The sequence below is a fragment of the Lolium perenne genome, chromosome 7 (genome assembly GCF_019359855.2).
Source record: "Lolium perenne isolate Kyuss_39 chromosome 7, Kyuss_2.0, whole genome shotgun sequence".
NCBI classification, from domain to species: Eukaryota; Viridiplantae; Streptophyta; class Magnoliopsida; order Poales; family Poaceae; genus Lolium; species Lolium perenne.
The window spans coordinates 115646497-115659799 of record NC_067250.2 but is presented as its reverse complement, the minus strand read 5'-3'; the positions used below and the strand labels follow the sequence as shown (position 1 = coordinate 115659799).

General features: G+C 45.8%; 3 protein-coding genes across 4 annotated transcripts; 1 reads left to right on the top strand and 2 right to left on the bottom strand.

Moving 5' to 3' along the window:
• Positions 1-667: 667 nt before the first annotated feature.
• On the top strand, positions 668-5123 carry LOC127323814 (elongator complex protein 2). Its single transcript, XM_051351927.1, has 10 exons — positions 668-907; positions 995-1082; positions 1372-1457; positions 1637-1790; positions 1968-2128; positions 2205-2876; positions 2969-3284; positions 3395-3612; positions 4055-4232; positions 4346-5123. The coding sequence occupies exons 1-10, from the start codon at positions 743-745 to the stop codon at positions 4840-4842; spliced, it is 2535 nt and encodes an 844-aa protein (XP_051207887.1). The 5' UTR covers positions 668-742; the 3' UTR covers positions 4843-5123.
• A 193-nt stretch (positions 5124-5316) lies between these two features.
• On the bottom strand, positions 5317-7020 carry LOC127323816 (NDR1/HIN1-like protein 26). The gene has a single exon (XM_051351932.2). The coding sequence runs from the start codon at positions 6121-6123 to the stop codon at positions 5431-5433; it is 693 nt and encodes a 230-aa protein (XP_051207892.1). The 5' UTR covers positions 6124-7020; the 3' UTR covers positions 5317-5430.
• Positions 7021-7138: 118 nt separating this feature from the next.
• LOC127323815 (agamous-like MADS-box protein AGL66) lies at positions 7139-10675 on the bottom strand. Of its 2 annotated transcripts, none has more exons than XM_051351930.1 (12): positions 10091-10675; positions 9883-9955; positions 9186-9775; positions 9039-9092; positions 8920-8938; positions 8731-8792; positions 8586-8613; positions 8433-8494; positions 8238-8337; positions 8096-8149; positions 7801-7980; positions 7139-7704 (listed from the first exon to the last, which is right to left on the bottom strand). In XM_051351930.1, the coding sequence occupies exons 3-12, from the start codon at positions 9368-9370 to the stop codon at positions 7396-7398; spliced, it is 1053 nt and encodes a 350-aa protein (XP_051207890.1). In that variant the 5' UTR covers positions 9371-9775; positions 9883-9955; positions 10091-10675; the 3' UTR covers positions 7139-7395. The 2 variants fall into 2 exon arrangements, with proteins under 2 accessions (XP_051207890.1, XP_051207888.1); XM_051351928.1 differs by having other exon boundaries at positions 7801-7949.
• Between the last annotated feature and the right edge of the window lie 2628 nt (positions 10676-13303).

Genomic DNA, 13303 nt, shown 5'->3' with positions numbered 1-13303 from the left:
CGCCGGCGGGAAGGGACGCGGCGGCCGAGGAAGAGGACCCGATCGCTGAGCGGGTACACCTTGGGTGGTTTGCGCGGAGAGCTGAGGGGAGCAGCTATACGTAATTCGTCGCTCAGGTGCGTGCCGGATAAACCACCGCACGCAGTGCTCCCCCACGCTCGCTCCCTGGTGGGCCGGCCCAGGTACTTCTCTAGATTCCTTTTTTCTCTTTTTTTACTTGGAAAAACATCAAATTTAATAAAATTAAGGTTTTTAGAAAAAAAAAATCAGATTTGAAAATGTTCAGACTAAAAATTTCTTTAAAAACAAAAAGTTTTGTTCAGAATTTTTCTGTTTACAAATAAAAGTGTTCAAACTAGAAATTGTTTTAAAAAATTGTTCAATTTTTTTGTGCGAAATAAAATTTGTTCAGAAATAAAATGTTCATATTTTTGAAATATTAAAAATTTATTAATATTAATAAATTCAATCATACAAAGAAAGAACCAGATAAAGGGAGAAAAAAGAAAACTGGTGAAAACCGGGAAGAACTAGAGAGAACCATGAACCAAGAGGAAAAAACGAAAAAACCCAAGCAAAATCTTCCGGAACAATAAATGGGCCGCGGCCCAGGTCGTCCCATCAGCGTGCGCGCCGTATTAACGCACGCTAACGGGCGGCAAATAGGTTTTGCCGTTGCCTAGCCAGTCCGCTCCGGCAATAACGAAACCCTGAACCCTAGCTAGAGTTTGCTCTGGTCGCGATGCCGCCGGCGGCCGGGGATCTCGCCGGAGCTCGCGCGGGAGCGGAGGCGGAGAGGGTATTCATCGGCGCCGGATGCAACCGCGTTGTGAACAACGTCTCGTGGGGCGCTTGTGGCCTCGTCGCCTTCGGCGCCCAGAACGCCGTCGCCCTTTTCTCCCCTTCGGTCCGTCCCTCTGGCCCTCCCACTCTTCAGTTTTCTAGGTATCCTGTCTGATTCGGGTGCCCTCGGTTCGTGTCTGTGCCGTGACAGAGAGGGGAGATCGTGACGACGCTCCCGGGGCACAAGGCGGCGGTGAACTGCACGCTCTGGTTGCCAACCAAGAAGGATGTACTCCAAGGTCTCTCTGCTGCCTCCTTTTTAGACCCATTTTCTTTGTCAAATGATTAGCTTGGAGAATCAGGCACCATATGCTAGTTGATGCACCGAGCTACAATTTGAGGCAAAATTTGAGAACCAAGCTGAAACAATTGTCTCTCTAAATTGCTTTTGGGTACTTGAGAAAAGCTAGCTATAGAGATGTAGCACTAGTATAAATCAATCAAGAGAAAGTTTGGTCTGACCCTTAGATCTTGAGTAGCGAGTACTGAACCCGTTGGTGATGGTTTGTTTCATTTGCCCTTCTGCAGTTCGGCATAGGGAGACACACTATCTACTGTCCGGAAGTTCTGATGGTGCTATTATGGCATGGAAGATTGGTTCTGGGAAAGGCGAGGTGAATTTCTTCTGTTTCTCCATATTGTAGTTGTTGTCCTCTGAATGAAACCTTTACTGCGATACCTTGACAATGGATTTCTTTACCCTCTCATAAGCTTGCTGGGAAAATGCTATTCTGTTTATCTCGATCAAGCAGACCCAAATCGTATGATTTTGATGTTTATGTCTGCTTTGCAGTGGTCTCATGCTTTGGAACTGCCAGCGATGCACAAGAAAGGTGTCACCTGTCTTGCTGGAAGGATGGTGTCGGATACAGTTTCGATTTTCGCTTCCACCTCCTCAGATGGCACGGTGGTTATTTGGGAAATGGCAGTTGACCCGACTACTAGTGGTAAGATGATTTACCAGCATTTTGATGCTTTGTACACCATGTCTTATCTTATTCGTTGTATCTTGAAGAGTCGCATTGATCCAAAAAATTTACCCATTCCGTTAGCCTGCATGATCTCAAAGCTTCTGAAAATGTGTTCTGTCCTCCCACTTAAGTTATTTGGTTTCTCTTCTGCAGGCAGCTGCAAGGTGTCGTGTTTGCATTCTCTTTCTGTTGGCTTAAAGCCAATGGTTTCACTTTCATTGGCGGTGTTGCCGGAACAGGAAGGACGTCTGATTTTAGCAATGGGAGGGTTAGATCATAAGGTCCACATATATTGCGGGGATCTGTCAGGCAAGGTTTGTAAGTCGTCAATACTTCCATTGCTACATTTGCTCGTTTTTCTTGCCCTAACTACCATTTTATGATCTGCAGTTTGCTAAAGCCTGTGAACTTAAGGGCCATTCTGACTGGATTAGAAGTTTAGACTTCTCTTTACCTGTGATGATGGGTAGTGAAAAGCACAGCCTTTTTCTTGTTAGCTCATCCCAGGACAAAACCATTAGGATATGGAAAATGACTTCAGATTCTATTTCTTCTTCCTCCATGGTACAACCAAGGAAGGAGAATATTGGGATGGCCTCCTATATTGAAGGCCCTCTATTTGTGGTCGGTAATGCAAGTTACCAGGTATCTTTGGAGTCTCTTCTTGTTGGGCATGAGGATTGGGTGTATTCAGTAGAGTGGCAGCCTCCTATGCTGTTACTGAATGCTGAAGCTCATCAGCCAATGAGTATATTATCTGCATCTATGGACAAGATGATGATGATATGGAGGCCAGAGAAAACTACTGGCCTTTGGATAAATTCTGTGACAGTTGGTGAATTAAGTCACTCAGCACTTGGATTTTATGGTGGCCATTGGGAACCTGATGGAAAATCTATTCTTGCGCACGGCTATGGTGGATTTTTTCATATGTGGAGAGATGTTGGACTGGATTCTGAAAATTGGCAGCCTCAGGTTGTCCCATCTGGTCATTTTGCACCAGTATCTGACTTAACATGGTCCAGATCTGGTGAATATTTACTAACAGTTAGCCATGACCAGGCAAGTTCTTGTACTTCCAATCTTATAGAATGGTCTTGTCATTTTCTTGTACTACTTGCTAATCCTGTGTTACATCAATGTTTACTATGCAGACTGCACGCATATTTGCTCCTTGGAGAAGTCATGTTAACCCAGGAGATGTGATTTGTTGGCGCGAAATCGCTCGTCCACAAATTCATGGGCATGATATTAATTGTGTGGCATTCATTCAGGGTACAGGAAACCACCGGTTTGTTTGTGGTGCTGATGAAAAGGTATCTAGAGTCTTCGAAGCTACTTTATCATTCCTGAGGACCCTACAGGAAGCAACTTTGTTGAAACCTGACAATGAGGATTTTGATGATGTGCAAGTCCTTGGAGCAAATATGTCTGCTCTTGGGCTTTCACAGAAACCTATATATACACATGGTAAAATCCCTCACGTGTTGGTTCTCATAACAAATTCTAGCAGTGCCCATTTCATATTTTCAGTTATTCTTTTCATTTGAGTGATACCTTTTGTATTGATGGTTATCCAGGAGGAAAGGAATCCCCAAGCACTACTTCTAACGATGGTCCAGATTCTATGGAGATGATCCCCGATGCAGTGCCAACTGTGTTTACTGAGCCTCCTGTGGAGGACCAACTTGCATGGCATACCTTATGGCCTGAATCTCACAAACTTTATGGGCATGGAAATGAACTCTTTTCCATCTGCTGTGATCATGCAGGGAAGCTTGTCGCATCGTCATGCAAGGTATTACTGCATGTTTTCTTGCTGTAACTGAAATTCATGTATGTTATGCAATATTAGTTGTGTTCAGCACTTCAGCCAGACATCACCGTCACACCATGTTCATTTACCTTACATGGCCACAGTTATGTTACTTGATTATTCTGGTTCGGAGCATGTACGTTCAAGCCAAGTGCTCAAATGTGAATCTGCAAATAGATGCTTGTTTTTGTTTTCATAGAAACTATGGGAATGGATGAATGCATAGTATATCTGGACCTTTTTAAATTCTGGTAACCACTGAACATTTTGGCACGGCAGCAGAAAACTAGTGTTGTGTTTGTGCGTCGTCATCTTGCAAGAATGCATTTTACTATTTGTCTCTGTATGACGTACTAGCATTAGTTGATGCAGAATATGTCTATGTTTTAGTAAAGAGTTCTGATGAGACTTTATTCTCTTGTAGGCTCAATCAGCACCAGTTGCTGAGATCTGGCTCTGGGAGGTTGGAACATGGAAAGCTGTTGGCCGCTTGCAGTCTCACAATCTGACAGTTACACAAATGGAGTTTTCCTCTGACAATGCTTTTCTGTTGAGCGTATCAAGGGATCGTCACTTGTCTATATTTTCGATCAAGAAAACAGGTGAGGAATTTTTCTCATTGTAGTTTCATATAATTTTTTGCCTTTTCAGTTCTGTTGGATCGAGTGCTCATGTTCTGCAATTGTTGGTGTGGTTCCACTTGTGTAACTCTTAGAGGAAGGAGCACAGCATCACCTGGTGACAAAGCATGAAGCACACAAAAGAATCATATGGGCATGCTCGTGGAACCCATTTGGGTACGAATTTGCAACTGGTTCAAGGGACAAGACTGTCAAGATATGGTGTGTTCAAGATGCATCTTCCGTCAAGCTGCTTGCGACATTGCCTCTGTTCCGTGACAGTGTGACAGCCTTGTCATGGACAGGCAGGGACCGTGCTCGTAATGCTGGTATCATTGCTGTTGGCATGGATAATGGACTGATCGAGCTCTGGAGTGTTTCAGGTGGTCGAGCTGCTTCAGACGTTTGCTCAGATCCGTCTGCGCTCAGCGTCACATGCATGCTCCGGTTTGATCCTCTGATGTGTCATGTGTCAACTGTGCACCGTTTGCGGTGGCAGAAATCTGACTCGTCTGATGAGAAATCAGCACTTGAGCTGGCTTCTTGTGGAGCTGATCACTGCACGAGGGTGTTTGCTGTCCGTGATAGTTGATAGTTGAGGTATCTATGTTGCAACCCCCAGATCATGAGCAGCCCCATTCAATTTTCGGCAAGACATAGGCTCATACATCCAGATTTAGTAGTAGACTAAGAGCCTGGAAGCTCTTTGCGCCCTCTGCATCTTCCCTAATGTATTGTAAAACTAGCCAGTCCTGTTTATGAGAAAATATTGCTACCTGACAAAGCATATGCTGTTCATATGTAAACCTTAGTTGACCGGTGAATGCAGTGAGTTGGCCTTTTCAATATAATTTTCTATGGTATGGTGTTGAATACCTTGAGCATAACTTTTGCATATTCTAGTACAACTTTATAAATTTTACTATATTCTCCATACACGAGATCCATGATGCACAAACTTTGTCCAACTATATTCAGGCAGCTACTACATACAACCTTTGCTGCTGTGTTGCATGAAATTTCTAGCTCCAGCAGCAACCGAGCAAAGAGGAAAGCAACAACCACATCAGTAATTTGTAGTTTAGTTTTGCTTCGCCTTAACCCAATTTCCATGGTATACAAACCTCTAAAATAGTATGATACAAGGAAAAAAACAAAAAAAAAAAAATCAGTAGCCAAATCACTTTGATATTGTGCATCTCCTGTCAAGAAGAACTCCAGATGGAGGTGCAGTGAGCTCCAGGTCACAGATCGCAGTCATCCGGTAGCTGTAGTGCCAGGACCAGAACTTCTCCCGGACCTTGAAGGATCCCCTGATGGTGTAGAGGATCTTGTTCCTCTTCATCTGGTTCACCAGCTCCATCGCCACCTCCGGCGGCAGCTCCACCTGGCTGGACACCATGTGGACGTTGACGACGGTGAACTGCCCCCGCCTCTGCGCGAACGAGGGCAGCGCTTGCGCCGCCACCAGCCTGCCACGGAAGAAGAGCTCCATGGTGCCGGAGTGGAACGACACGCCCATCTTCTGGTTGGGGTTGGTGACGTTGGCGACGAGGACCATGTCGCCGTTGAAGTAGGCCGAGGGGGAGCCGACGTAGATGCTGTTGAGCGCGGCGTTGGCAACGTCGAAGGAGGGCGTCCTGGGCTTCACCGTCAGGAAGACGATGAGGATGATGAGGCCGGTGAGGATGAGGAGGACGCTGAAGACGAAGCAGACGATGGCGGCGCACCACATCGCCGGCGTGGTCGTGTGCCGCGGCTGCAGGATGAGCTTGGACTCCTCCGACTCCGGCAGCGCCGGCGCCTGCTGCTTCATGCTGATGATCTTGGTGACGATGGTTCTTGGAGACTGGAGGTGGTACGGAGTACCCATCGATTCCGACCACCAGCACTAGCAGCAGCCGCAATCTACCACCAACTCGCCGGAGAAGACAAGAGAGAGGAGGAGAGAGTATAGTGTGTGTCCGAACGGGAGGGAAAGCAAAAGTGGAGCAAGAAGGAGAGCAAGGGAATGAAGTAATGGAGTTAAAAGGAGGCTAAGCTAATGGAGGGGTCCCGAAATAAAGAGGAAATGGGGAAAAGGAGAAGCTTTTGAAATGATGGTGGGAGTGGGCCAAGCCTGCCATTGTCTCGCCTCCCTTGCGTCGCTTCTTTCATTTCCGCCATTGAAAATTGGGAGGCGCTTCGAGGGAAGGCAGTGTGGCCATCTGCGGTTGGCTGCAGCCCGCTTTACCTCCGGAAAAGCATAATTCTTGAAAATAAAGTATCGATTATTGGTCTGATGCTGCCTCCTTGATGTTCTCTGGAATGTGCTCTTCCACTCAATCAAGAAAAACAGGAAAAAAATGAGTAGAAATTCTGATTATGATTTACAGTACCATGTGTCACTGTCGAGTGTCAATACAGATTTCTCCAATCTTTTGCATAAAAGCTCGGTTAGAAGTTCAAATCATGTGGGAAGATTGTTAGCCGATGAGAAGGGTTGTTACTGCCGGCAGCTGAGCTGGGAGAGAAGTCGGCGGCGCAAGTTGCTTAACCTCGAAAAAGCCAGAGCACACTCCGATCTGTGTTCTGTTTCAAACTAAAGACGTGGGAGAATGGAATGGCCGGCCGGCCGGTTAATTCGTGGCTAAGGAACAAGGAACGTTCTTCAGGGTTCGCCGGTACGTGGCTTTATCTATCTAGTGCCCTTCTTTGTCAGCGACGATGCGGAAAGCTTGCACCTTTACAGGAGAGCACCAAGTGTATCTATTGACCTGACCGACCAAATCGCTACTGATTTAAGTGACTGGTTAACTGCATTTTGCCAAATTAACTTTATTCATTATTATGAGCAGATGATTTTGTTCTGAAGTTCTTGCAAGCACAACCCATGCACCGCCATTAGCTAGTAGCAAAGAAATTTCAGTATCTTATTGCTCCCGTTATTAAAAGATAAGAGAGTATATTATTGGCTTTTGGTTCTAGTGTGCTACCACTAGCTAAGCTATAGGTATAGTAGTATATAGTTGATGACCTTGATCGTCATGGTAACATGGTTAGTTCATGGCTCACTGGTCAGGAACTCAGCTCAGCTCAGGCGATGTTGGGCGGCGGCACGGGCACGGCGCCGCTGTCGTAGGCCAGGACGGGCGTGCCGGTCTCGTCACTGGTGGGCATGTTGTAGGAGCAGCTGGCCGACGCCTCCACCTGGTCCTGCGCCGCTGCCGGCACCACCATCTCGGCCGGCGGCATCGCCTGCAGGTACTGGTCGTCGGGGCCCAGGCAGTGCTGCATCAGAGGGAATGGCGCGTTGGGGATGAGCGTGGACAGCAGCTCCGTGCAGGTGTAGGCCTGCCGCCACGCGTCCGCCTGGCTGCTGCTCCCCGCGACGTCGCTTGCGCCGCCGCACGGGTCGCCGCCGCCGCCGTGCAGCCCGGCCACCTGCGTGTTGGCGTCGTACACATCCTGGTCCCTGCCAAAACGAAAACATAGCTCGTTTCTCACGCTGCCAGCAGTGACGTGTGTCACAGGTGTCACCGTGTCAGGTTGCCATGAAGTGTGAACGAACCTGAGGTAGATCATGGGGTCGGTGGCGCCGAAGATATGGTGGCCGGAGCTGGGCCCGGCCTCCGCGGCCCACAGCGCGGCGTCGCTGGCGAAGGAGCCCATGCCTTCCGCCTGCGCCGGGTGCACGTACATCGGCGCGCCGTTCGGCCCCTGCATATCGCATCGCCATTGATAAGGCAATCTGATCCGCATCAGGACATTGATGGTACGTGAGATCCAAGGCATTTCAGCTAAGATCCTAGGCATTTCAATGGGACATGAGTGCTGGAAGATCTCCGTGGTATGTCGATCAATACCTGCATCCCGGGAGCCGTCGGGTCGAACGACATGTGATTGCTCAGCAGGTAATTCTGCGATTCGGTCATTACAGAAAAATAAACTGTTAAGGAGAATCTGTAATAATTCAGAGAGGATTGCTTCCCCTAGCTAGGTACGTACCTTTCTGTCAACGACGCGGGTGAGCATGTCCATGAGGAACTTCTCGCAGCCGTCGATCTCGTTCGTGGAGCCGAACGCCGCGGGCTCAGGCTCGAACAGCCTGCACAAGAAAGGAACACACGAGCTCCTAAGTTGTAGGTACATGGGTACATCATCCATCCATGTATCCATGAACGAAAATCACAGTGTACGTACCTGAGGCGTTCCTCGGAGATTTGCAGCTGCTGCTGGGAGGCGTATATCTCTTGCTGAATCTCCTGCGCGCAGGTTACATGAAATTCAGAAACATGCAGGTTAAATGTATGGCGGCATGCATGTTGCACTGCCGAAGCTCTGAACTTTGCTCACCTCTATCTTCTCGTTCAGTGCCCCCGGGCTGAAATTTCCAAGAAAAGAAAACATGCGACAATTGAAATCAGGATGTAAGAATTCAGAACCGGATTGGTAAGTCAGACGAGAAGAGAGGAAACTGGCCGGAGGAACGTATATGTACTTTGCTAGCTGTGTGGCCATGTCACTCTCGCGCTTGAGCCTCTGGAGCATGCTGATGAGGTACTGCATTGGATTTGTCACAGGAGCTGTGGTGAGAGATGGATCGTGCAGTGGCTTCCCTTTCATCAGTGAAAAAAAGAATGACGAAATAACTTGACGAGGTATGCAGCAGCAGGCCTCTCTATCTCACCTCCCGATTCTGGATGGGTCTGCGCGCGCTCAGTGGCAAATCAAGAAAACGAAATCACATCAGTCACATTCTTGCAATCCAGGGAATTGTTAAGATACTGCATGAAGTGTGGCACTCACTCGCCCCTGTCGTGGTCGGACATGTTGAGGTACCGGAGAAGCACGTCCTCCACCCTGACGCATCGACGAACACGAACGCATGCATTAGGCACTAGGCAGCCATGCCAGGAATCAGAAAACGGAAACAAGTGATAGGAAGAAACGAACCCGTGGCGGCCGGAGAAGGGGCATAGGCGGCGCGATGGGGAGAACATGAGGAGTGCGATGTCGATGTCGCAGAGGACGGAGAGCTCGTATGCCTTCTTGATGAGGCCGTTCCGGCGCTTGGAGAAGGTGACGTGCCGGTTGTTGTTGTTCTCGATCCTCTTGATCGGCAGCTTCACGCGCCCCATGGCCAAGAAGCGGCGCGCGCCGGGACGGTAGTGAGATGAGGCGAGGTTTATATACGTACGTGAGAGATCAAGGACGTGGGTGTGTCTGGCGCGGTGCCGGCGGGACGAGGAGGAGGGAGGAGGGAGGAGGGCAATGGCGATGGCGATGGCGATGGAGGCGAGCCTGGTCAATCAGGTCAAGAGTGGGTGGGTGGGAGCGGTCCTAGGAGCGGCAAAGGCGGGGCGAGGGCGAGGCTGAACGTACGCGTCTGGTCCGTGGGCGGCGGCGTACGGACTCAGGCCGTACAGATTCTGGCGCATGCATGCTATCCCAGTCCACCCTCCCGAAACTCCCGTGGCCTGCCGATTCGATTAGCTTCCGAGCTCTTCCGGCCGGTTGGCCACGCCGCGCACTCCCTACGCAAACTGTTAGGAATAGTTAGCACTTAGCTTTAGACTTAGGCTAACTTACAGTTAGCATATTACTTAAGCTAACTATTAACAGTTAGACTTTTGCTTTGTCCAAACGCTACCTTTGGCGAACCGTCATTGCGCCTGTCCTGAACAGGCACAAAGCTTGTAACCGACATGTTTGGCGTCTGTAAACTGGGTATAAATACCCCAGATTCTATGATCAATAAGACATTCGATTTCTCTCAATCATTCTTTCTCAAACACGTTATCAGCACTGCCTCTACCGAGAGCAACATGAGAGATTGAGAAGAGGAACGGACGAAATACCGGCGACGAAGCTTAGTCGTCTCCGCCGGCGTCTTCGCACTGGCCCTCCTCGGCTCGCTTCGGGGCGAACTCTCACATCGCACACCCGCGGCAGCGGTCCTCGACCTTGCCCCCACGAGCGCAGAGGCGACGCCGACCCCGGCGCTGGTCCTCGTAAGATGGCCGTGGCCCTCGGCCGGCTCCTCGCGGTGGCATGGCCGCCTAGACGCGGCGAAGGCGGCGACCGACGGCGGCTCCCGCTGGTGCGACCTTCCGTGTGCCTCCCGACGTCGCGGAGACGCCCTTCGGGCTCCGGCCACCAGCCACACCGTAGGCGACGCGCTGCAGCAAAGCCAATGCGCCGCGAATCCCCCTAGCAACACGCGGCGCGCTCGTCCTCTAGGCGGCGACGCGGCTGAATCCACCCCTCAATCTCCTTCTCCTCAATCGGCTCCACAACGGAAAATTATGCGGCGGCCGCAGCGACCGGCCGGATTGCCATCGCACAGCAAAATTGAATAGAAGCGAAAGGAATCCATTGATTCGTGTCCACGCAGGAAAGATAAGAAACCTTATCGCTTTGCTGTATTTGCAACTTAGCCCCTTCTATACTATGTTTTATAAATGAGCCATCAGACTCGTTTGACATAGCTACCGAGTCTTGAGACTTTATATTCATAGCACATTATCCTTCTGGTTATTATTATTTGCATTTTAAACCCACTTTCTTTACAGAAGATGATAAGGTTATTTAAAAAAATGCATAAGAAATACCAAGTATGCATAATTTTACATCATGTAAAATTACCACATGTGGCCCTCACGTCTTTGCACAGTGCACGCACAAGTATATATACTTGTCATGCATCTCATACTATATTTCTCAATAAATCATGTTACGTATTTGCCTCTAGCATTCTTTGTAGCATGCAATTCTGGTTAAATCTTTATTTGCAGTTGAAAAAACATGCAAATATCTCAATAAAATTTGAGATAGAATTGCTAATATAATATGTGACCATCTTAAATTTTGTTTGTGAATCACAAGGTAATGGCATCGATTGCGTAAACTGCAGATTTTTAACTACTAAGAGATGTACTCCGTAAATATGGAGAAAATCTACAATGTGTTAACTTACTATTTGAGATCAACACACACATATGGCATGGAAGCACTAGCTTAACATTCAATTGTTCCTCTAGAGCATACTTGTTGTTTACCAAATAAAATTTTGCTATCAAAGTAAAATTGAATTCCGGCATGATCACTACATGCTTCATTTTACATTGGTATTACATAGAATTATGGAACCTACATCATAGTACTATTGTCGTGTCTTACGTCTATCAAGACAAAATCCATCATACATGACACTGATTGAGTTTGTCACAAAACTACTATAGGTTCTCCATTATATGGTGATAATTGTATTCACCATAAATAACCAATATCAAAATACATATATATGTTTTGGTAATGAATTTAACATCTCCCATCACTTTGGGTAAGAAGTCCAAAGCATTGATAGAAGTATCATTTAATATCTCAATATTGAATGTCTACTCCATGGTCATTAATTAAGGAATTACCTCGGCCATTAATATGCTCAATCGAAGCATTTTCACAAACTTATTTACTATCATAGTAAATGATTTGCATGATCATCTCATGCAAGGCTAAAATCTCCATCAAAGGAATTCACTAAACTCATATTAGATGAGAGAAAATGGATAAATATCTATTCCTCTCTAAAATCTCCACCAAGGAGATATTTGTTGTATAAATACAATGTTAATAGGTTCTCATTCACTTTTGAGGATTTCTAGTCCACTGAAGTTATTCACTTCTGTTGTCTATAAAATCAACTCCAAGTTTATATTTTGTGATTAGGCAATTTCAAATATGTGCCTGATTCAAAAACCTCAATGCACTTTACATCCTACTTTGATGGTAATGCACATACATCATCGTCTTTATTTCAGGATATATATATATATATATATATATATATATATATATATATATATATGTTTTCTTCTTATGAAGATTCATTAGATACACCCTACGGGTGATATATAGCACGACCTGAAATTCAAGTATTACTCATAATAGTAAGAATCTCAATGGTCTTGAAAAGAACCATGAGAAATCAATGTAAAGTGGAGGTAAAATGACAAGCATAAACATAATGGCCGTGTTAAAAGGGGATAACATAACTCTCAAGTTCATCAAAGATGTTATTGTATGAATCATTATGCATATGAAATCCCAATTCCCAAGACTTTTGGTTGGGTTATTCCCCTAAATTCATCATATAATATGAGTTCAACTGGATAATTTTGAAGGTCACTTCGATAATTTTGAAGCTCACTTCAATAAACACCAGAATATAATATGGTTATGGATTGTACTTATATTCTTCATCATGAAGAAAACAAAAGTGTAATCCGGCAGGAGATACACTCCTTCACAATAACATGTTTCTTGTGGAATAAAATTCCCAATAGATTTTTGGGACTTCATTTTGTCTCATGACTATCCAAATATGTCATTTAACATATATGCATACTATTAAATGTGGTATGTTGTCCATTAATATCATGTTTCTCATACATGACATTTCAATGTATGAAGTAAATTCATACTAAACTTTGTTGCGTCGAAACTAATTTTTTCAGATTTTGATGAATCTAAGATTTTTCATAATCTCCTTGATCACCCATTATAGGGATAATGCGAAAAATTAGTGAAATTTTGCTGGTCACAATTTACAAGTTGCAAAATTCTCAAATCATTAGATTTTCTGAGCACCTAATGTGCCATGAGAATTTTTTTTTCTAAGTCTCTCACACTCCACTCAAATTACTTGAATTTATTCAAGAAGATACTTGTTGACTATTCAACAACTATCTGGGTCATATAAGTATTTCATGGTATTGATATACACATCTAGTGGATGGTCTTACATGGGTCTTTAATCTCCACAGATCCATGATTTTACTAAATTAATTGCTCAAATTATCAAATTAAGAGCAAAATATTATATATATTGGTTAAACCAATGCTAATATTTTTTTTATGAGCATTCATGATTTTACTAAGTACCTGCGTGTACATACCCAGAATAGTGCAACTAAATTCTTTGTCAAAAGAATCAAACTAATTAAATGGCCACTGCAACAAAATTTTGATATACCAACATATTGTTAGAGACATGCGGTCTTACACACCGT